General features: G+C 40.5%; 1 protein-coding gene across 1 annotated transcript in view; it reads right to left on the bottom strand.

The window, feature by feature from the left end:
* Nucleotides 1-25,494, bottom strand: part of LOC116507204 (CD109 antigen-like) — a 79,136-nt gene that overhangs the window by 37,933 nt on the left and 15,709 nt on the right. The window contains 13 exon segments of the mRNA XM_032215179.1: nt 940-1,054; nt 3,758-3,899; nt 6,599-6,659; nt 7,566-7,640; nt 10,816-10,968; nt 14,307-14,483; nt 16,604-16,666; nt 16,758-16,859; nt 17,592-17,819; nt 19,312-19,421; nt 20,016-20,139; nt 24,987-25,071; nt 25,073-25,110. Of these exon segments, the coding sequence (XP_032071070.1) occupies nt 940-1,054; nt 3,758-3,899; nt 6,599-6,659; nt 7,566-7,640; nt 10,816-10,968; nt 14,307-14,483; nt 16,604-16,666; nt 16,758-16,859; nt 17,592-17,819; nt 19,312-19,421; nt 20,016-20,139; nt 24,987-25,071; nt 25,073-25,110 (1,473 nt within the window).

Raw genomic sequence — 25,494 nt, 5'->3', positions numbered from 1 at the left:
GACAGATTTCCTATGGAAATAGGTTTGAAAAATCCACCAAAACAGAACCGCCAATGCACTGAAAACAATGTTACATTAAATTAGCTAGCATCTTTTCACTCTTTGCTCAAAGTTTATAATCTATAAAAAGCAGAAAAGTTGTTGTGCCCAACTACCTGATACCATTAATATATGGATTTGGATTTGGATTTATTAGACATTTATAGGCCGCCCTTTTCCCTGAGGGGACTCAGGGCGGCTTACAATCAAAAAGGAAGGGGAGTGTAGGACAATACAAAGGAAATGTGCACAAAAATAAATTAGACAGTAAAACTCAACATTCACTCAGCATTCGGGAGGGGCAAAAATAAGATTATCCCCAGGCCTGACGGGCTAGCCAGTTCTTGAGGGCTGTGCGGAAGGCCTGGACGGTGGTGAGGGTACGAATCTCCACGGGGAGATTGTTCCATAGTGTCGGAGCCGCAACAGAGAAGGCTCTCCTCCGATATGACTGGAGCTCTCACTATTTCAATATGATTGAGTTTCACTTATGTGAATTTTCTCTATCATGATTCTGTCCTCCATGTGTCATTGGCACATGCAAATTAATCTTTCAATTATTGGAAAGATGCTAAAAAGGTCCCAGCTTCTACATATCTTATGCTAAAATGTAACATCTGAAAATCATCTTATTTTAAGGCTGCTATGTTCATAGACAACAAATATTGTATTTTCAGTTTCATTTGGGTTTGATTTTTATGGTATTAAAATAAACTATCCTGATATAAAATGTTGATGATAAGTTGTTTAGAAATATTTATATAAAAAAACAAATGAATGACCAAGAGACTTCAAAGAACTGCTGAACAGAAGCTATGCTACTAAATATGAACTTCAATACGTGTTTGTTAATTCTTATTTTCACAACAAATGAGCCGAATCAGCTCAATGATTTATTACCTCAATGGGTATTTTCATCACACCCAATCCAAGATTTTCAGATATTATAAATGCGCTGGCTACCCAGGATGTAATGGTATCAGGAACAGTAACATTTATTGTTGCTTCAGTAGATCTAAAGATGAGGAAAAAACAGAATAAAAGGAACAGCAAATCTAGATTAACTTTCCTGGTATAGGAATCTTGTTTTGTTTAATTAAGTTACTTTTTTACAGGAATAGTAAGGAATTTGCACTACGCTCACGGTAGATCCAAAAATCCATTCATGTCTCCCAGTATGAAGGTAACTGTCACATATATATATATTTTGGAGAGTTGAAAACATTACAAGACATAGAAACACTTGATTCTAAACATATTGTAATCTAAGAATCTCCTTTTGGGTATAAGTTCCAGTAGGCATCTGTTACATATTCAGACATTTTTTCTTACACACTTTATAGTTTGCCACAATCTGTATGATGGCTTTCAAGATAGTTTTGATTCCTTGCAACTATCTGGAAAACTCCCTGGAGTTTTCTCAGCAAGGTTTTTCAGAAGAGGTTCTTCATTACCTTCTACATAGGGCTGAGGGAGACTGACTGGTTTGACTTGCCCAAAATCATCTAGCTGGTTTCTTGCCTTAGGTGGGACTAGAATTCTTGGTCTCCTGGTTTCTAGCCTGGTGCTTTAACCATTACACCAAACTGCCTCCTACAATACACTGGTCCAAAGAAATATATATACATTTGGAAGGTTCGCCGACAAAAGCGCGCTCGACAAAATCGCACCGACAAAACCATGGCGACAAAAACTGCAAGTTCGAAATTGCGCTGACAATGAGCGCAGAAGCGCGCTGACAACAGCGCGCCAACAAAAGTGCGCCTTCAACGAACAAGTAATAACAACCGAATAATCCTAACCCTAACCCTGAACCCTTACCTTAACTGAAATCGCGCTTTTGTGGGCGCGGTTTTGTCGGCGCGTTGTTGTGGGCGCGTGCATGACATCGCAGTTTTTGTCACAGCAGTTTCGTCGGCATGCTTTTCACATGCGCGCATTTGTTGGGTCACGCATTTGGAGAAATATGAAACAAAATAGCCATTGGTTTCAGCTTAGTTTAAATCCAATTCAGGGAGCTAGGTGATTGGGGGAAAACAGCCATTTGATTAGCTGTTTTTCAATAGAACAGTCCATTTTTCAGGGGGGGGGGATAATCTCCGATATCAACTATAAATAAATAAAACTTGGATAAGTAAGATTTCATTTTCCTTAGAGATTTCAACTTGCTTGGATATGTAAGGTTTCATTTTCCTTGGGATGAGGTAATGGCAAGCTAAAACTCCAGAGGAATGGAGACATGGCTAAGACCAACAAACTGGCAACAAGCTGATCCCACAGAACCTATTCAGATAATTAAAGAAGGAGATTGTCCATCTGGGTTCCAAATGATTGCTTCTCATAAGGAGACTGCAGGATGGTGGTCCTGGGAGAGGTTGCATTTGTGGAAAAGAGACTTACCTCAATAGCTTGTGACCTTCCCTTCTAGCTTTCGTATTGACTTTCTGGAAAAGCCCCCAGGAAGAGTCACAAATGGCAGTCACATGATTGTGGGTCACTGCGACCAATCCTAAGTGCAACCTGGTTGTCAAGTGCTCACATCGTGATCATGTGACCATGGGGTGTGCCGGGACCGCTAGAACTGAGGACCAGTTGTAATCACCCTTCAATCAGTGCCATCATAATTTCAAACAGTTGCTGAATGATAAAATCAAGATTCAACTACCTGTATTTTTAAACTCTTTAATAAAATGTATTTAATTCTGTTCACTTAATGCAAATATTGAAACAAAGTCAGAACTCAAATGAAAAGCCATTCCTTCATCTGCAAAATAACCAATAAGCTGATGAGGTTAGCTTGCAACCAGTGGTGGGTTTCAAAAATTTTTTGAACCTACTCTGTGGGTGTGGCCTCCTGTGTGGGAGTGGATTGCCGGCCATGTGTTCTCTCTATCTCTCTCTCTCTCTTTCCTTCCTTTTGTCTCTCTGTCCCTTTTTTCTTTTTTTCTTTCATCTCTCTCTCACTTTTTCTTTCTTTTTTTCTTTCTTTCTTTCTTTCTTTCTTTTTTTCTTCCTTTCTCTTTCTCTCTCTGTGTGAGTCTGTCTGTGTGTGTGTGTGAGTGTGTTTGTGTTTCTTTGCCTCTCTCTCCCTCCGTCCCTCCCTCCCTCTGTGTCTCTTCTATGTGCTTCTCTCTCTGTGTCTGTCTGTCTGTCTGTCTGTCTGTCTGTCTGTCTGTCTCTCTCTCTCTCTCTCTCTCTCTCTCTCTCTCTCTCTCTGTATCTCTCTCCTCCAGTGGTGGGTTTCAAAAAAATTTGGAACCTCTTCTGTAGGTGTGGCCTGCTTTCCGGGTCCACTGGTGGAACCTCTTCTAACCAGTTCGGTAGATTTGACGAACCGGTTCTACCGAATAGGTGCGAACTGGTAGGAACCCACCTCTGCTTGCAACCAACTAAAGCACTCAAGCCAAAACAAACAGGTCCACTTAAGGTGGCAAAGGATACAAGTGGGTGTCAGATAAAAACCAGACAAATGGGCCCTAAGGTCACTCTGTAAGTGAGGAGGGAACAGAAGGCAACATAATCACTTTTTGCTCTTCAGAAACTGATAGATACCTTCACTATAAAGTTACCAAATTAAGAATTTTTCTATTTGCCAGGCCTTCAATCCACTTTTAGCAGAACTGTCCTGAATTCACAATTTCTTCCCTGGAAGTCCCAAAAACATTTATGATTATCTGTAAGGGAAAATGAAGAAATCCATCTTCACACAAGTTTATACCTTGTCATTATTTCTTGCCAAAGCCAAGTCTCTGGAAAATTCTTCCTCACATGGAGATCACTGTCATACAATGCTGGGTTACCTTCATAGGCTACAGGTAGCTTATCCATGTCAGAAGAAGCATCATACTTCCCCAACCATGCTAACAAGAAAAGAATAGAGTGAAGGTTTTGGATGCAAAAGAACCGCTTAAATTGGGTCAGATAGTTTAATTTCTGTCACAAGAATGGCTTGTTCCATCCCAACTTCCCCAGATGTATAATGAGATACCACTGATTAAAGGGGGCTTGGGTTTTCTCAATTTTCCCCGTTTTCTGTTCCCACACCTACCCAGCAACATGTCTCATGTTGTTCTGAAAAGTACTTTAATAATTAAAACAATACAAAGAGTTGGAGAGCAAACTTTTAAAAATTAATTGAACCAAAATTTCCTTTGTCACGTTTTATGCAAAGAGCTTTCACTATACTGTGTCTACTTCATTAGCTCAGGAGTACGAAACTCAAGGCCTGGGAACTGGATCCAGCCCGCGGGGCTACCCTAGAGCCAGCAAAGGACTGGCCTCTGGTGCCTCTTCCACTGAAAATGGAGCTCGGGAGGGCCGCACATGGCCCTCCCAGGTTCATTTTTGGCTGTGATGGCGTCTTGCCGCCCTCTGCCAGGGAAAACAGAGCTCAACGACATCGCATGCAGCTCCATTTTCGCTGGCAGAGGGTGGCAGGAGGCCATCACAGCTGAAAACGGAGCTTGGGGGCCATTTTCGCTAGCAGAGTCCACTCCAGGTCACCAACATGACTGACGTCAAGCTGTTCACGTCTAACCCGGCTCCTGAGGTCAAACACAACCATGATGTGACCCTCAAAGAAATTGAGTTTGACACCCCTACATTAACGCGTCAGAATATGTACTAGAAAATATAAACTGATGCCTACTAGTCTCTTAAGAAAATAAGCAGGGTAAGAACCAGTAAATAGCTAAATAAAAAGCTATTTGACAAATCAAATGTAGGATAGCAATAGCACTTAGACTTATATACCGCTTCACGGTTCTTTACAACCCTCTCTAAGCAGTTTACAGAGTCAGCATATTGCCCCCAACAATCTGGGTCCTCATTTTACCGACCTGGGAAGAATGGAAGGCTGAGACAACCTTGAGCTTGGTGAGATTTGAACTGCCAAATTTCAGGCAGCCAGCAGGCAGCAGAAGTAACCTGTAGTACTGCACTCTAACCGCTGCGCCACCTCGGCTCAATTTTAATCTCAACAGATGAGATTAAAAGTTTTTTGTCTGCCTGCCTGCTTTGTCTATTTACAGCATTTGGAAAAGATGTGCATCTTCCTGTGTGATTCACAGTTCAATTCAACAGATTCATTGTTCATCTAGAACAATGACGGACTAGCATTAATCTTTTCCCAGGAAAAATCTTCTGTACAAACTCTTATTTTCTGAAACTTGCACCCAAGCTGAGGAGTTTCTCATATTTTTATAACTTTTGCCAAATTTATATTTATTTATTTATTTATGTATTATATATATACATAAATATATACATTTATATATAAATATAAAAATATATAAATATAAATATAAATAAATAAAACATAACCAGGCCAAAGTCTCCATTCTTAAAAGGGCCTGTCAAACTGTAGAATGCCTAGTTTTTTTTAAAAAAAATGGTGATCTCATGTATTTTGGAAAGCTCAATCTCATCTTCTTCCCATCCCAAACATTGTTTGATTCTTTCCTATACTTTTTACATTAAAAATCTACAAAGAACCAAAGAACTAATCTACTGATCCACTGTTGAGATTTGCTTTGGAAGGCAACAGAACATAAGAAGCAGCAAACACAAGGAGGGGGTAGTAGACCATCAGAAGAAAACCAGAAGAAATTGAGAGACGGAGGGCACTTTGAGGGAACTGAAATCATAGCCCTAAGATCAGATTTGCAGAGATCAGCAAAAAAAAAAAGATCTGCAGTGAGCTGAAGGAAGATCTTGAAGAAATAATAGAGGGAAACCTTGAGTAACATAAAAGCAGTACTATGATTGCACAGTTTTTTTTTTCTGTGAGGAAATAAAGCTGCTTTAGAAGGAACTTGCATGAATCCAATATTCATCGGGTTTGTATGGCTACAAACAGGAAAGTTTAGAAAAAAACGGTTGAAGACCTTAATGTGCTAAAAACCCTCCACTGATGGTTAGAAGGGACAAGAGATTTGCACAGTAGATAAGGAATCCATCCTACTCTTTCTTTTCCTCTCTTTCAACATAATGTGTAAATAAGAATATATGGATTTAATCTAGTTTTGTGACTATATTTTTTATTTGTTAGAATTGTTTTATCCCACCTTTGTTATTTTATAAGGAACTGAAAGTGTGAACATACAGAATACTCCTTCCTCTTCCTATGTTTCCCACAACAGCCCCATGAGGTGAGTTGGGTAGAGAGAGAGAGTGACTAGCCCAAATCCACCCAGTGGACTTTCATGTCTAAGGCAGAACTACCTCAGGTTTCTAGTCTGATGCTTCAACCACTAAATCAAACTGGTTTACCTACTATACCAAATTTTATTTCAAACAAAGTTATCCTTAGCTGAATATTCAATCTGCCTTTGATTCTGTCATCTTCACTACTGAATGGACTAAAGAGTAATTCGTATTAGGGAAAGATAATTTTTGATCTCCTTTGAGATCAAAAAGTATATGACAGGGGAGTAATTAAACAGAATAAAAGAAAGGCCTTTTTTTTCTGAGGCAGGTAAAGAAGAAGTGGAGGTTGGAAAGTCAAGTAGGTATCTACCCAAGAAATGCTGGATTCATTTCTTGACATGTCTTTACTTACAATCTTCATAGTTCTTATGGTGTGAAAGGTTGGCATCAGTCCATATCCAGAGATTGTTATTCTGAATGCAGTACATAAAAGGTTTTTTCAGTTTAATGGCATGCAACACATCTGTATATGCTGCCCAGAATCGCTTCAGATCATGAGATGGGCAGCACATAAATTCAATAAATAAATATATACATTTTAATTATTTTTCAAAATGTTATTTTAGAGCACACAGGGGGGAGAAAAACCTGTACATGTATACACAGAATTGGAAGTGACATGATAGCTGTCTTCCAGTACTTGAGGGGCAATCACGGAGAGAAGGGGATTGACTTATTCTCAAAAGCACCTGAGGGCAGGACAAGAAGCAATGGATGAAAGGTCATTAAAGCGAGACCTTACCTAGAACTAAGGAGAAAGTTCTGGATAGTGGAAGCAATTAATCAATGGAATAGCTTCCCTCCCGGAATTGGGGATGCTCCATCACTGGTGGTTTTCAAGAAAAGATTGGACGGCCATCTGTCTCGGATAGAATAAGGTCTCCTGGCTTGGGGGGGGGGATAGGGTAGACTAAAAGACCCTCCAAGGCAGGGGTAGTCAACCTTTTTATACCTACCGCCCACTTTTGCATTTTTGGTAGTATTAAAATTTTCTAACTGCCCACCGGTTCCACAGTAATGGTGATTTATAAAGTAGGGAAGTAACTTTACTTTATAAAATTTATAAAGCAGAGTTACAGCAAACCCCTACTGCCCACCATGAAAGCTGGAACGCCCACTAGTGGGCGGTAGGGACCAGGTTGACTACCACTGCTCCAAGGTCTCTTTTCTATGTTTCTATGATACTACTTTATGGGGAAGCTCTTTATGTGTGCATGTATGTGTGTGAAATAGAGAAAGATGGAGACTTTCATATTCCTTCAGGAACCAAACACACCGGGGAACATGAAAATTAACAGCTATATAATATGCAACTGTACCTGAAAGATGCTGAAAGCACTTCCACCTTCCACATAATATTGTTCTTTTTCATACAAATGTAGCTCATGGTGTATCTATTTTTAAAAAGTAGAAATAAACCAAATGTAAAACAGTTAACCAACTTTTTTGAAAAAAATATTTACATCTTTCAAGGTCAATTTCACCAGTGATAACACAATGTATTAGTATCTATGTTAATGGGCCACACACGTTTTTCAATCCCAGGAACTGAATAAAATAAAATAGGGCATGGTGAATAATTACTGTATGATATTTTAATATGTCAATGTGGAAAGCATATGAAAGAAATCTTCAGGACACAATTAATTCATTATGACCTTTCTCTGAAAAGAGTTGTTTGATGGAAGCCTAGTAATGGAGTTGTTAGTTGCTTGTGTAGCTTCCTTGCTGCATAAGGAAGTAATTTACTAATTAAAATTTTGAACCAGGGCAGTGAAGAATGCCACCAAAGATTGAGCTATAATTGGCCATCAGTTTTACCATCAGCATGCAACGTCTTGAAAATATCTAAAGACATTTTATTTCTTTTTCATCATTCATTAAGAGTTCACTGATAATTTGTAAATGCATACAAACTCATTACATTTGTTTTTAGTTTCTATTATTTCTTTTGCTACTTTAACAAAAATGAGAATTACATATCCTAATAAATTCCTTCTTAACTGCATGCTTATCAGAGAATGAAGTAAATAAATGCAAACATGTTTTGATGTAGAATATAATGTTACTCAGATTACCAGAGAATGAAGTTTACTACTAAACAGATTAACATTAATGCATATTAACTGTTTTATAGTTTCAATTTGTTTCAACATTTTAAGGAAACAAGTCACAATAAAGCACTTCTAAACCAAGGGTGTCAAAATAGATTTTATTGAGGGCCATTCCAGGGTTATGTTTGACCTTGGGAGGAGGGAGCATGGCCGGGGGGGCATGGCCAGCTCGACATCACTCATGTCGGGGGCACCTGTGATGGTCCGAGTACTCTGCCAGCAATAACGGTCCCTCAAACTCTGTTTTGGCTGTAATGGCCTCCTGCAACTTTCTGCCAGTGAAAAAGAGCTTGGGAATACCGCCCGTGGACCGCACGAGTTCCATTTTCACCCGCGATGGATCCTACAACCCTCTGCCAGCAAAAACAGCTTGGGAGGGCTACACGCAGCTCTCCCAAGGTCTGTTTTCGCTGGCAGATGCACTACAGACCAGACCTTTGCTTCTTTCCAGGACAGCCCCCACGAGGATTAGGATTAGGATTACTTTATTTATATGCCGCCCTTTTCCCTGGGGGGACTCAGGGTGGCTCACAATCCAAGGGGGAGGGGAGTACAAGACAAAAATACACACATAAAACAGTACATCGTTAAAAAACACAACAGTCATACTATTCGGGTGGGGTTGAAATCTTAGCCCCAGGCTTGTCGGGACAGCCAGGTTTTAAGGGCTATGCGGAAGGTCTGGAGGGTGGTGAGGGTACGAATCTCCACGGGGAGTTCATTCCATAGGGTCGGAGCAGCCACCGAGAAGGCTCTCCTCCGGGTAGTTGCCAGTCGACATTGACCGGCTGATGGAATTCGGAGGAGGCCTAATCTATGGGATCTTATTGGCCTAGTGGAGGTAATTGGCAGTAGGCGGTCTCTCAAGTATCCAGATCCAATACCATGAAGGGCTTTGTAGGTGACAACAAGCACCTTGAAGCGCACCCGGAGATCAACAGGCAGCCAGTGCAGCTCGCGGAGGATAGGTGTTACGTGGGTGAAACGAGGTGCACCCACGATCGCTCGCGCGGCTGCATTCTGGACCAGCTGAAGTCGCCGAATACTCTTCAAGGGCAGCCCCATGTAGAGCACATTGCAGTACTCCAGCCTAGAGGTCACAAGGGCACGAGTGACTGTTGTGAGAGCCTCCCGGTTCAGGTAGGGACGCAACTGGTGCACCAGGCGAACCTGGGCAAATGCCCCCCTGGTCACAGCTGACAAATGGTGTTCGAAAGTCAGCTGTGGGTCCAGGAGGACTCCCAAGTTGCAGACCCTATCTGAGGGGCGTAGTATTTGACCCCCCAGCCTGAGAGATGGAACACTTGGCCAATTATTGGGAGGGAAGCACAGCAGCGACTCGGTCTTATCTGGATTGAGTACAAGCTTGTTAACCCCCATCCAGTCTCTAACAGCCTCAAGGCCCTGGCTCATCACGTCCATCACTTCATTGAGTTGGCACGGGGCGGACAGATACAACTGTGTATCGTCCGCATACTGATGGTATTTTATCCCGTGCCGTCGAATGATCTCGCCCAGCGGTTTCATGTAGATATTAAAAAGTAGGGGGGACAGGACCGAACCCTGTGGCACCCCATATGTTAGGGGCCTAGGGGTCGATCTCTGCCCTCCGACTAACACCGACTGAGACCTGTCCGAGAGGTAAGAGGAGAACCACCGTAAAACAGTGCCTCCCACCCCCACCTCCCGCAGTCGTCGCAGGAGGATACCATGGTCGATGGTATCGAAAGCCGCAGAGAGGTCAAGGAGCACCAGGATGGAGGCATGGCCTCCATCCCTGGCTCTCCAGAGATCGTCAGTCAATGCGACCAAAGCGGTTTCTGTGCTGTAGCCAGGCCTGAAGCCAGACTGGAATGGATCAAGATAACTGGCACAAAAGGGAGGTTGGAGACTGGACGATAGTTGTTAAGAACGGCTGGATCCAAAGATGGTTTCTTCAGGAGGGGTCTCACCACCGCCGCCTTTAAGACGGGGGGAAAGACCCCTCCCGGAGGGAGGCAGCAACAACCGCCTGGATCCAGCCCCGTGTCACCTCCCTGCTGTTAACAACCAGCCAGGAGGGGCACGGGTCCAGTACACATGTGGAGGCACCTACAGCTCTCGTGGCCTTGTCCACGTCCTCGGGGGTAACAGCTTGAAAATCAATCCAGCGATGACCTACCAGAATATCCCTTGGTGCCTTGGCTGGTTCTGCAGAATTGGAGTCCAGGTCCGCCCGAAACCGAGCACCTTTATCCGTGAGGAACTGGACGTAGTCCTCAGCCCTGCCCTGCAACGGATCACCCGTATCCCTCCTATTTAGGAGGGAACGGGTTATCCTAAACAGGGCGGCTGGGCGCGACTCAGCGGAAGCAATCAGAGTGGCAATGTAAGTCACATCTAAGCACCCTGGAATTTAACACTTCTGTTCTAAACCAATGCACTCTTGCAAAAGAAAAAAGAAAAAGTAACTTACAGCATCCTCTGTGATATCATGTCTTTTTCTCAACAAATGTACAGTTTTGTCAATAACTAAAAGTCCAACAGAGGTTTGGGGTTCTGTCACTTTGATTTTGAGGGTGATGTCTTCAGCAGGTCCAGCTTTACTTTTACTCCAATGCATGTTAATCTGGAGAAGATCAAATATTATATATTTGAAATAGATTTACCTATGATGCAATTGAACAAGTCCCAAAATTGGGCCTCCTCCGGGTGCCGTCGACCGGACAATGCCGGTTGGCGGCTCCCCGAGGGAGGGCCTTCTCTGTAGCTGCGTCGGCCTTATGGATCGAGCTACCCACAGAGATCCGGACCCTCACCACTCTCTGGCTTTCTGTAAAGCGACCAAGACCTGGCTGTTCCGGCAGGCCTGGGGCTGTTGATTAAAATCCAGCCCCATTTGATTGAATGGATGATGTCTTATTTTAAATAACTGTATTTTTAATATTTTTTGTTTTACTTTTGTTGTGAGCCACCCAGAGTCCCTAGGGAGTGGGCGGCATACAAATCTTATTAAAGTTGCAAAAGTTGCAAAATTGTAAAACAGCCACACCAGATGCAGAAATGGGATAACAACACTATACACACTTTCTGAGAAAGATCTCTGGAACTCAGTGGTTCTACTTCTGAGTGGAAGATAATACTTTTTTTTTCTGATAAATAGAAGTATAAATTAAAAAGATTTGAGGCCCGTGTGTTAGAGAAAGCATTATATTATGTCTATGTGTATTATTCTCCCTAAATTCTTTTCACTCACACACACACAGCTTCTGAATATTTTCTCATGGGGGACAAATGGTAGCTCAGAATGATAATCTGGATTGTTGAAGGGTAGAGAGGATTTTTAAAAATCGACTACTTTGAACATAAAATAGGACACCTGAAGAAAGAGAACAATAACAAGAGAGCAGACAAGGAATGTAAGGGACTGGAGGTCACATGTTAAAACTAGGAAAAGAAAAGGGGGAGAACAGATGGAGGACAAGACAAAGAAATTTGTTCCAGCAGTCAACCAGCCGGCCACTTGATACTATAGGGCAACAAGCATCTTGTACTGCACTTTGGCTGTGCTTAAACAACATCTTAGATTACAAGAATAAGATCAATGTAGCCTCAGGGTCTTTTTCTCTCCTGACAGAACCAGTTCAGAAGTCTCGGTTTCTATTTTAATTTATAGCAAGTAAAAGTAAGTCACTATCTTAAAATACATATTGAAGTTGGTTTGTTAGCATTACATGTATTTAAGATTAATTGCATCTTGTATTGTTTCACTGAGCAAGCATTGTGATTAATCAGCAGTAGGCTCTTGATTTTTTTGGTTTACAATCCTCTGTATGAAAGTTTTTTGGACACACTGAAATGTTACATTGTTTTGGGGTTTTTTCCCTTGCCCTTTATTATATTGTTCCAAAAACCATGGGCTAGAAAACCAGTAACAATTTCAAGAGAAATATTTTAAATGCAAAGTAACTTACTGCTGAAGGATTTATTTTTGAGGTAATTTTAAACATCCCAGGAAAAAGAAATAGTTAATAAAAGGAATAACAGACCACCTCCCATCCAGTGTACGGGGGAACTGATCAGGAAGTCTCCATTAGATTGAAAGGAATTGAAAATAAAGATGATTACCTGAACTAAAACAAAACTGAAGTGAATGGTTTAAATATACATATAGGAATAAGAGTGGAACATCTACGAGTGGAATTGAAACAAATGGTGTAAAAGTTGATGCCTTAGAAAAGGGAAATCATAAATGCTCTGAGAATGTTGAAAAACAGAAAGCTTGCAGAAATAGTACAATAGGAGAAATGTTAAAAAAAATGGGTGTGACTTGCTTACTGAATGGTTGCGTGAGTGTGCCTGACACCTGGAAGAATAGTATGAAAAAGGCAGCAACAATGGATATAAAAACTGCAGGGAAATCCAATTTATTAAATGTGCCTAGATTGGCAGAATTCTGAATGAAAAACAATACAAGCAACATTTGAGAAATACAGCATGGCTTTATGTTGGACAAGGGCTGTACAGTCAAGATTTTTAACTTCCTGCTGTTTATTTTTGGATAAGTATACAAAGAATGTACATTGTTGGTATATTGATTGTAGGTAGTTGTAAATATCCACATGTTTTGGATGCTGTGCTGCTCCTGATAGACTACAAATATTAGACTGTATCACACCATAAAGAAAAGCTATCTACAAACTAATGTTTTAAAGACTCGTAAGTCACTTTTTTCAGTATCGTTATAACTTTGAGTGGTTTTAAGTCAAGGACTACCTGTATATGCCAGGATGTATTCAGAAAACATATTTTAACTAAAGAGAAGTAAACAAATTCTCTTCGCTGACTGTCCAAAATGGATTTTTAATGGGGCAAAAAAATAGCTACTTGGATAATAACTGAAACTGTGGTTGAAGTCTTTAAGTACACCTATGTAAATAAGCTTTGCTGCATATGGGGAAGCTAAATCAATTCTTATGAAGCTGGAATAAAGTTCATCGTATTATGCACAGATTTGCAACACGTAAAGCAATTATGGTGTAACTTTCAATCATTTTTTTCAGTAAGTAAATGAACATGTACTGTATACTTTTGAATCATCTGCTTAATTGAGTTCTCTTTATCTAGTTTTAGGAATTAAACAGAGAACAGATTAGGTTTTAGGCCATATTTATGCATAAATATTGGAAATACAAACAGATTCACAAACTTGTAAGCACACTGTGTGTGGTTACAAGTTCTGGGCTACAAAAAGTTGGAGGACAGTTGAACAGCCACAAAGACACAGGAAATGCCATGTGTTTGCTGCCATCTAGTGGCTGTTTGAATATTACGGCCCTAACTCTGAGATCTCAGTCCATTCAAAACTACCAGCTAACAAGACAGTAATATTGCTATTATTTTATTATTTCGTTTGGTTTTTAAAGATACTTTATTTTATAGCTATATTCTTTACATGTTCTAACCTTCATTGTAATAAAATGTAATTTTAATATGTGTTATTTCTTTCTTAGAAAGCGCTGAATATAGTAAGATGCAATTACGAAATGCAACATGCACCATTTATATGATAATACCTTCCTTTTCTTTCCTTTTTTTCCCCTTTGGTTTTTCAAAATAAACATGTAAGCTATAATTCCCAAAGGAAATGTATCTAAACTGATGGGAAACACTATCAAGGAGACCACGTCTAGTTGTTCAGGCACTTAGTTAATTATCTATTATGTCAGGGGAACTCGGTTTCAAGGTTTATGCTAGATACAGATTTAGAAGAAAATACTTTTTTTAACAAGAGAAATAGCTTTCAGTATTGTCTTCATCTAACTACCCTCCTTCTACCGGTATGCATCTTGTAAGATACCAAAGTCCATCTCTGGAGCACTGATGTAACTCTATGGTCTATTAACACAGCTGGTTTGTAAAATTCCACCTCTCCATTTATTATGAAAGGAAGGCTGGTACATTTACCTGATTTTTTAAAGTCAGATGAACACGAAAATGTAGAGCATCATTTATTATTTCCCCGTTATCATGCACATAGAAGACAATTATGCAAGCCATAGGAGCCCAAGAATTTTCTGGAATTAAACTTAATTTTGTGGTGTTCTTTTTCCCTGCATCCACAATTCGACCTCTGGACATCACCTATGAGTTAAAAAAAATAATTACCACACCTAAAACATATGAAACCCTTATAAAAATAATATGAATGGTTTCTAATCCAAACATCACTTTTTAAAAAGAAATATATACAAGATTACTCTGTCTGGGAAAGGACAGGATCAGATATAATATTTCATGTGAAATTAAAGCTTTCATCGGTTGATAATAAAAACTCCGAGACAAACTTGAGTTTATGAAACTTTTTCTCAAAATTATAATCCAAAATGTTTCTTTAATCAGTGATACAAGTTTAGTTTAAGGAAGTATCTTTAATCAGAGATACAAGGAAGTATTAAATATTTTATTTTATTTTATTTTTTAAATGTTTTAATGTGTAGTTTTTATATATTAGAACTATATTTTCCACCTAATCAGATCAACTTCTGACTGTAAAGAACTGTATGTTTAACTGTGGATCATTCTCTTCCTAGCTGTAAGTACTACATTAATCTATTTACCAATTCTTTAAATTATATTAAAAGGTTATAAAATGTATCTACTAGTCGATTACATTCAGATGTTAACAATGAAGGCCTAAGCAGAATTGTTGAGAAATAAAACTTACTAAATTCACAAGCATAAATATGCAATCTAAGTTTCAGGATCTAAAACTGATTTGAAACAATCATATTTTTTCCAAAGAAAATAACTATACTTTCACAAAATGTATTTTGTATGTATTTGTTAACTATGGCAGATGAATTAATCTAAGTCCTTAACTGCAGCATAATTACTATTATTTGACTTCTCTTTGGTAAGATGGACTTCAAACGAATGAACGAATGAACGAATGAACGAATGAACGAATGAACGAATGAACGAATGAACGAATGAATAAATAAATAAAAATCATCCCTAGTTGAATGATATGTAAAAAAATTGAACAATCAATATTTTATTTTAAAGTTCCCTTTTTTAACATTAGTTACAAAAATTCTTTATTTTTAATTCTTTATTTAATTATTGCTATTTTTTACATTGTTTTGGGACACATAGACAGATTGGATATTGACAGGTAATCAATTTTGTAAAGATTTCTAGACAATTTTACTCTTTCAAACAAATCCTCTCTATGCCAATTTCTCAATTCCCAATCTCCCTAAAAGTATTTGTGTGAGTGAACCGATGATCGTTAAACTATCAACAATCCAAATAACAACACAGGTTGCAACTATAATTCTCTACGTAATTTTTCTACTCTTTAGAGCCGAGATGGCGCAGTGATTAAATGCAGCACTGCAGGCTACTTCAGCTGACCGCAGTTCTGCAGTTCGGCTGTTCAAATCTCACCGGCTCAGGGTTGACTCAGCATTCTATCCTTCCGAGGTGGGTAAAATGAGGACCCGGATTGTTGTTGGGGGCAATATGCTGACTCTGTAAACTGCTTAGAGAGGGCTGAAAGCCCTATGAAGCGGTATATAAGTCTAACTGCTATTGCTATTTGTATTTTGAGAAAAAGTAGACATTCAGCTCTTCTATTTTAGCCTTTTCTTGTTCCAAGGCAGTGATGCTGAAGTGATGTTCCAAGGCAGTGTTTTAAGGCAGTGTTCTAAGATATTGACACATGCGCACCGGAAAATGAACTTCCGGTTTCTAGCGCGCACATGTGCGCCAGCTAGCTAGTCTTCTGGTTACTCCTGTGCATGTGATTGTGACAATCAGCATGCCAGCGTACATGTTCACATTGGAAAATGGAAGACCAGCTCTTCCAGTTTTCAGCACTGCCTCATGCATGAAGGCCAGCGGATCGTCATGTGTGCATGGCCGCCAGAAACCCAGAAGAGAACGGGCGATGCCGCACATGCCAGGCGACATGGCTCCACTTCAGGCACACGTGCCATAGGTTTGCCATCATGGTTCTAAAGTAACTGAAGTCTAATGATATGCTTCAATTCTTAGAGGGCAGCTGAAAATCAGTCCCCCTTGAAGAAACAGCCTATCGCTTTTTTTGCCTTTCTTTACCATTTTATTCCTTTGCCCTTCATTTTTCTCCTTGACTATACCTTATCTACACACCAAGCAAAAAAAGAACAAGGTCCTCAGCTAAGGAAGGATACGCTCTGAATTATTTTGCAAAAATTAAAAAAATAATTGTTATCTACCATATAGTTGATCTCTTTCAATGGTATGGTGCTCTGAACGCTGAGTTCCAAAGGTATCCCAGCCTAGGAAAAATAAAAGAGGCCTTGAGTGAAAACACCAATCGTAATGTAATAAGAGTTCTTTACTTTAAAAACTATTGATAGAAGCAATTACTTTTGAATCCTTGCTTGTTTTTCTGATCTGAAGGTAAGACAAACTGGGTGAGTGGAACACATTGTGTATCTTTATGGAACTCTCACACTCCAGAAATTCAGCCTATTAAAAAAAGGAAGAAAGGCAAAAAAAAGAGATGGATTTTGCTAACAGCACAGCTAGAGTACAAGCATTTGCCCTGTTCAAATTACATCTAGTTCTCGACTTACGACCACAATTGAGCTCAAAATTTCTGTTGTTCAGTGAGACATTTGTTAAGTGGGTTTTGCTCTATTTTATGACCTTTCTTGCCACAGTTGTTAAGTGAATCACCACAATTAAGTTAGTAACAACGTTAAGTGAAATCTGGCTTCCCCACTGACTTGTCAGAAGGTCGCAAAAGGTGATTCCAACAGCCGTTAGGTGCAAAAAATGGGTATACGTCACTTTTTTCAGTGCCGTTGTAACTTTGAATGGGTCACTAAATGGACTGTTGTAAATTGAGGTACTCTTTAATGCAGTTTAGATTACAAATGAGCCATAGCAAACCACGGCACTCTCCTCCCCACCTATTTGCCCCATCAACTTTGGGAAAGTCCAAACCCAAACCACAATTCTTAAAAAGAGTTTTTATCTAATGGGAAACTGGTTTCATAACAACAGCAATAGAAAAAACTTTCCTTCCTTCTTTCTTTCTTGTATTCTATTGCAATTATTACGAAATATACATATCTGATAAGTAGCAAGATACATTTGAGGAAGAAGACAGGCATTAAACAAGTTTCCATATTGAAATTATTTTCACTGGCCAGTTAAAAGTTTTCCTTTAGACAAAATGACAGGAAAGGAATATACCTTAATACGCAAAGCTCTTGTATTGGCTGAAACTGGAAGCTCAATCTGAATAATCCCATCTTCTGGAACAGGATAATAATGTAGCTCATCATCTGTGTTGTTTCTATGTAATTCGTTTATATAGTCATGTATCTGATAAGAATTTTTTAACTGTGTGACCATGATTGTGACGTTATTCTTTTGTTCAACAGACGTTAGTGGCTGATTATCAGTTCTTCTTACTTCCAGCTGAAAACAAATTAAACTTTAGACACAAAATTATTTAAAACAATAATAACTGTTACATACAGCATTTATTTGAAATGGTAATACTACTGTGTTTCCCCAAAAATAAGAAAGGGTCTTATTTTCTTTTGCCCCCACGAAATATGGCCTTGGGCTTATTATAGGGGGAGGGCTTATTGTTTTGGGGCTGCTGGGCAGCTGTTCCCTTGCGAACTGGCTCCCGAAGAACCGGGTAAAGCCTCAGGGGCAAAGCAGCCATGATGTGACCACGCTCACGAGCAACCGCCCGGCAAACCCCCTCTCCAGCTGGGCAGAGCGCCATTCACTGACCTAGGGGGTATCCCTAAGGTGCAAGGCACGTGGAGCTCTGCCCGCTCCCCAGCTCCAGAAGCTTGGCATATTAGGGATACCTCCTAAGTCAGTGCATGGAGCTCTGCCCGGCTGGAGAGGGGGATTGCGCGAGCGCCTGGTGCGCCCCCACCGCACACCGAGCATAACTTCTCCGGCTTCCAAACCCCAAAACTCGGCTGCCGAGTCTTCCAGCAGCAGCCCCTCTAGAAGTGCGCTCTATGGTTGTGGGCTGGCTGCCGGACAGTCTTCCAGACAGAGAGTCTTCCAGCAGCCAGCGCACAACCATAGATCCACTGCCGAGCCAGCCCACAACAATAGAGCGTAGTCCCAGAACGGCCGCTGCCGGAAGACTTGGCAGCGGCCCTCCAAAGTTTGGAAGCCAGTTTACTCGGAGCATGGTGATGGCGACAGCAGCGGGGCCGTGATGGCGGTGGCGGCAGCAGGGTTGCAGTGGTGGTGGCTGTGGGGCTGCAGTGGCAGTGGGGCCGTGGCAGCGCCCTGGCCCAGCCCTGCAGGGAGAGTTGGGCATGGTGAGGCAGGGAGGCACGTGAGCTGGAGGCAGAACAAGTGCTCACGCAACCTCCTTTTCCAACCGGGCAGAGCGCCACGCGGCTTAGCACCTTTGGGATATTACTGGGTCGGTGAGTGGCGCTCTTCCCAGCTGGAAAGTGGTGTTGCCGGGCGGCTGCTCATAAGCGTGGTCACCTCATGGCAGCTTTGTTGCACTGCTGCGACAGCGCAACACTGCCGTTTGCCCCTGAGGCTCTGCCCGGCTCTTCGGGTGCTCGCTCGCAAGACAGCAGCCACCTGGCAATCCCAAACCAATAAGCCCCCCCCCCCAATTAAAAGGCCCAAGCAAAATTTGGGGAGGTCAAAAGAAAATAAGACCCTGTCTTATTTTCGGGAAAACACGGTACTATAGCCCACAGTATACATATAGTCTCCAGGTGAACGTGTCAGATCGGGATGAAGATTTTTGGCCTCTTTACTTTTGATTTGCAATTGAACATTTTGAGAAACAAAATGGATGCCTTAAGACTTGTAGCTTTTTAAGAACGTCATTCCATCTTTCTGATTCATCATTCATTCAGTCCATTTCTGAAATGATACTGAAAGAAGCAAACAGTTACACAACACTACTCACCATAGCAATGAAGTTCAGAGGCGGCTTCAAATATCTTGGATAATCAAAGAAGTCTAATGAATAATCAAGTAGCCGTGGAAATACTATAGCACTTGCATTTTGGGAGATTCCTATTATAACAATCAGAGATGTTTTTTAAAAATGATAGACACAGATTTCTTTGGTTTTAACTGAAGTCAAATAACTCGCACTTATTCTAAGTGACAACACTGTATGATTAGATTCATACAACATGCTAAAACAAAAAAAACAAGTCACTTAATGTCTTCGTGTAATATCCTAACCTTTGTGTTTTGTAGATGGTTTATAGTTTTGCATAGTAGTAGATGGTATGTCTTTATCTCAGTTTCCAGAACCTTTTAAATTATGAAATTTCGCTTCAAATGACCAGTGTTAGGTGATGGATTTTCACTTTTATTTGTTGAATAAAATAGGTAGAGTAAGTTTTTGCAAAGCCCATGAAATATCCTTCTCCAGCAAATAACAAAAAAGACCCTGTCCATAGCAATAAGCTATGGTAGCTACATTTGAACCACCATACCTCCAATTTTAATTGCTAAGAAATATGAATGTGATTTAGTGACTGTGCTCATTGTGTGCTTGTGGGATTATGACTGTCCACTGTAAAAAGATACAGCTGGATTAAATAGACCTTTGATTTGATCTCTCCCAATGTTCTACAAAAGCCACATTAAACCACATACCTGTAAAAGATTCTGTAACAACAGCTAAAATTGCTATACGTCCTGGATACAATATATACTCATCTCTGACAGCTATATATTTTATCTCTGGACTCTCCAGTGTGAAGTTCAAAGAACCATTAATCTGAGATCAGGAAAAATATATTGATTAATCCTATGTTATATTTGAAGCAATATAAACCAGAAATAATATTAAGATATAATATTTTTGTTACTGCATTTCACTGTGAAATCAAAACAATAAAATACCATGCTGTTGTGGCCCAGCAGGAGCTGTTGGAGCTGCCACCAGACTCCGACAGCAAGGGGCCCTATGCGTTAGCTCTGGAGGACCCTGGACATGGTTCCGACTCCGAGCAGGGCTCAGAGAGGCCGGTTGGCCACCAGCAGGTGCCTGAGCCTTGGAGCAGTGGGAGGAGACAAGGGAGTGTGATCCTGACGTCATGCATTGGAGCAGTGGGGAGGAGACAAGGGAGTTGGTCCTGGATGCCCGGCAACGGAGGGCTAACAGGCGTAAAGAACAGTTACGCAGTTACAGGAGATAATTGAACTCAGCTGGTGGTAATTAGGCTGAAGACTAAAAAAGGAATGACTTTCTACATGCTCGTCACAGGAATCAACATATTTACTAGAGCTGGAGAAGCTATCGTGGCTAGCTTGGCAGGCTGGATTGCTGCCAAGATTAGTCTGTGCTGGATTGCTGCCAAGGCCTGGTCTGTGCTGGATTGCTGCCAATGTCTAGTCTGTGTGTTAATAAATCCTTGAAGTATCTTTGTCTTGGCGTACTTTGGTGTAGGAAGAGGGAGGTCAGAACACCATGCCAACATCTGAATCCGAGACTCAGTGGAAGAGAATATATGTAGCTCAGGGCTGAACTCTGGACTCCTTGGTACTGGTAGCAAAATGTCTGCAATCAAACAATCAAGCTCAGAGACCACCAAGTACTTCACAGAATCTTAATCTGGGTACATTTTAGGTTGAAATGCATTCTAAGCACTATTAAAAAGGTAAAGGTTCCCCCGCACATGCGTGCTAGCTGTTTCCGGCTCTCTTTTTTATGTATTATAAAGATGAGGTATCCCAAATCTATGGATGGATAAATGGATGGATGGATGGATGGATGGATAGATGGATGGATGGATGGATAGAGATAGACAGACAGACAGATAGACAGCCCTGATTCTCACACTAGCCAAAATATTTACAAGATCTGTTCTTGACCATAGAATATAAAAATGTTTTAGAATGGACTTCCGGGGGAGGGGCTCGCCGTCGTCGGCAGCTTAACTGAGCTGCCCCCAGTGTTCTGGTTCGTATATCTATTTAACATCTATAGATATCTCTTTTTTCAGGCAAGAAAAAAGCAGGGAGGGACCCAGTTGGTTAGAATCTTCTTTGTAGTTTGCAGGTTTTTGTTTTTTTTTGGCTGCAAACGGAGAAGGAGGATCAGCCTAAGCTGAGTCATTCACTCCGGCCAGATCTTCTCAGCTGTTTTTTTTCCAGCACAAGGCGAGGAACCCCCCCCCCCCTCAGGACAATCTTTTGAAACTAAGCTATTGAAAATTAACACGAGCAGAGACTAAACCTGAGAACTTTTCTTTATTTTTTTCTATCAAAATACCAGCTTCAATGTTATAAAAAACTCCTTTGTTTAATTGTTTTTAAAATGGCGATTTTATAGCTTCCGCATTTGCTATAACAATATATCTCCAACTTCCTGGCACAGAATCAAAGGAATAACTTCTTACAAATTAATTAGCTCCCTTGAAGATCTTTTCTTATCAACCTCTAAAAATTTACTGAAATTATTTTATCTGAAAACAACGCGAGCAGAGACTTTGTTTGCTTCCTTTCTATAATGGCACCAAAATCAAAGTTGGGCAGACGTCGCAATACATCTCAGGCATTTGCTACAGAGTCGCAGCCTTTACCTTCTACGCCCTCTACTGGAGATTTGTTAACGAAAGAATTTCTTTTTGAGACTCTTAAAGAATTTAGAGAGGAGATGAAGCAACTTATTACAGACTTATGTGATAAGCTTGATTGCTCAAACAAAGGAGGATATGGTAGGACTTGTAACTGTATTGACAGACTATGTTGCTGGAATGGAAGATAAGCTGGAGCTCCTGGAGGAAGCCAACACCAACCTGACATCTAAAATTGAAGTGCTGCAACAGAAAGTTGAAAACGCAGAAAAACAACTTGTTATGACAAATTACAAAAAGATGGAGCTTGCATTAAGAGTTAGGGGATTGCGTGAAAACGAACAGGAGAACTTGAAACAGATTTTTTCAGAGGCTTTCAGTCGTTTGGTGGGAAGTCCGGGATTTGATTGGCAGATCCAAAAAATTTACCGTCATAATTCATGGGTGGCAAAACAGAGACAGCTTCCGAGAGATGTAGTTATATATTTTGCTACAAGAGAATCCAGAAATGCGATACTACAAGAGTTTTATAATACCAGGCTGCGAATTGACGGACAGGACTTGATTGTCTTCAAGGAAATACCACCCCAAATGTTAAGAGCCAGGAGAGACTATGCTTTTCTAGTCAAAGAACTCAGAAATCGTCAGATACAGTATAGATGGGATGTGCCATTTGGTATTATAATTACATTCGGTGAGCAAAAATATCATCTCAACTCTGTATGGGAAGCCCGAGATTTTTATTATAAGATCTTAAAGGCGGGACATCCTGAATCACCTGGACCCGGAGAAAGACAGAGAGAAGGACAAGAGAAACAACAAAACACACAATTACAAGACAGGAAGTATCGCTTTCCCCTTCTGGAAGAGCAGAAGACCAGAGAACAAGGACCTAGCCGTGCTCCCAGACAAATGGAAAATAAGGCAGATCGCAGCAACATCTATGATCATCAGCCATTGATTAAGGAGATATCTATGAAACCATTATAAAAGAGAAAGTAAACATCTTGCTATATCAAACAGCTCAAAAACGATATAATTTCTCTGTAAGAAAATTATATTAAATTAACTGATCCAAAATATTTGCTTAATTTTGAACTTGGTCAATATTCTGTGACTTTTGTTTTGCATAAAATGGTATAGTTGTATACTGATGAAGAGACATTAAGGCTGAAAGAACTGATGCTGATCTTTTTGGAAAATATATTGTATGGGATCTAAAAAGACTTGATGGATAATTTTGAATTTTTATATAAATTACTGATGACTCATTTTCCAGGGTGAGGAGGGCGGAGATCCTGGTGATTTTCCTGGATCGCGGCCCAGTTTGGATGGAGTTGGGAGGTGTGGGGTAGACGGCAGGGTAGTGGAGGTCGAATGAGAGCTTATTTTGAGATGGAAACTTTATTGATGTTTGTAAAAATTGTTATTTGAACATATTGCTTGGAAGGATACATCCAGGGAGTTTGCAGGAGATCTAGGCGGAGCATATATGAGAGGAGTACAGATGAATATAAAATATATGTATGTGTATGTATATGTGTGTGTGTATATATATATATGTGTGTGTGTGTGTATGTGTATATATATGTATATGGATACAGACAGACGCAGGGACGAGAAGAGTTTGAAGAGGAAACCGAGAGAAGAATTTGAGATGTGTTTAAATCGTGTCACAGAGGAAGGAGGCATAAAAGGGATAAATTAAGGGTTTGGAAACAGACAGATATTTAGATAAAGAGATAAGGCCCCTAGCTAGAGAAGAATTCTACTTGGTTAATTTACTTGGTTTTAATATAGTCTGAAATCCTGCAAGTAATTAAATAATTGAGATTAGGAATGATGTAAACTGTTTAACTTTTTGTAATGATAAGAAGCTGAGCTCAAAGCAGAGAGTTTATTGACTTCTTTTTTTTCTCTTATTCTTTTTTTCTTTTACCCTTTTCTTTTTTCTTTTAACTTTTAACTTACTTGGTTTTAACATACTCCATTCTGTGTTTGATAAAAAAACTATACTGGGTACGGGATCTGGGAAGTCGGAAGGGGGGAAGGGAGGTGGGATCATAGGGGGGAGGGGGGAAATATAGTTTATGCCAATTTTTAAAACAACAAGAATGCACTTGTATACTGTTGCCCTTTTTTTCTTTTTTTTTTCTTTTAATTTTAGTATAAAATAAGAAGCTGAATACATCGATGAATAGTAGAAATACACCGAAGGCTGGGAGTCGCACGAGCGAGAGTGGAACAGCCGCTCGCACAATCCCCTTCTCCAGCTGTGCAGAGCGCCATTCACTGCCTTTTCTAAGGCGCCAAGCTGCGAGAGCCGGGCAGCAGCGAACAGACACTCATGCACCTTGGCGATACCCATAGGTCAGTGAATGGCACTGTGTCCAGCTGGAAAGGGGGTTTGTTGGGTGCCTGTTCATGAGTGTGGTTGCTTCATGGCTTCTCTGTTGCGCTGCTGTGACAGCGCAACACAGCCATTCGCCCATGAGGCTGTGCCCGGCTCTTTGGTAGCCAGCTCACAAGAGAGCAGCCGCCTGGCAACTCCCCTCTTCAGCTGGGCACAGAGACGCTCACCAACCTAGCAGAATCCCGAAGGCACTAAGCAACGCAATCACCTTTGCCTCCCCCCCCCCCAGTTCCCACGGCTTGGCACCTTCAGGATACCGCTAGGTTGGTGAGCGGTACTCTGCCTGGCCGGAAGTGGGGGGTTGTCCAGGGGGCTTATTTGCAGGGGGGGAGGGCTTATATTTTTGCCCACCAGAAAAATGTGGCATGGCCTTATTATCATGTCGTAATTTCGGGGAAACATGGTATCTAATGAATCATTCAGACTATAAAAAAGTGAAAAGTATACCATCACTTATTAAATCAGAAACAGGTAGTCTGTGACCACGAATCAACTTTTGGAGTCCTTGGAGCTTAATCTAAGTGTAATCTAGCCCCACCCACTATACAGCCTTTACTCCGCCTTAAATTAAAGCTGTCATCAAAAGGTTGCCAACTTCTACCTTAAATACAAAGATGTCTTAATTATACTCACATGTACTTGAGCCCATATAAACCATTGACCAAAGAGAGGATATTTGGATAATTTGAACTGCTTAGCGATCTTGCCCATTTTTCCACTGTGTCAACCATTGCTGAATCAAATTACTCTGAGGATCCTAACAAAAATATATGTTAATTCAGAATAAAGAATTTAGTGCAATATATGACTGCTAAAATAGCTTTATGGAAACAAAATATGCTTCAGCAGAAAATATTCACCTAGAAAACTTCACCATCAATTGCACTATATAATCAAAAAGGTTGCAGATGTAAAGATTAGAAATCCCTGTGGCAACAGGAGTTAATTTTCTGAAATGATTTCATTTTATCATTATAACACAATGAATTCAATCATTTGTTACAGAGCCTCAATACAATTGTTTGTTTGTTTGTTTTTGGCAGACTTCATTTCCGTAGAAAATTCTCAACTGTTACCAAGTTCTCATGTCTTACTTAGCTATGGTTTGTTTAACCACAACTCGCTGAAACCAATAGCTACA

Source organism: Thamnophis elegans, chromosome 4 (genome assembly GCF_009769535.1).
Source record: "Thamnophis elegans isolate rThaEle1 chromosome 4, rThaEle1.pri, whole genome shotgun sequence".
NCBI lineage: Eukaryota > Metazoa > Chordata > Lepidosauria > Squamata > Colubridae > Thamnophis > Thamnophis elegans.
The sequence above is the reverse complement of the archived record's forward strand: the minus strand, read 5'-3'. Positions and strand labels throughout refer to the sequence as shown.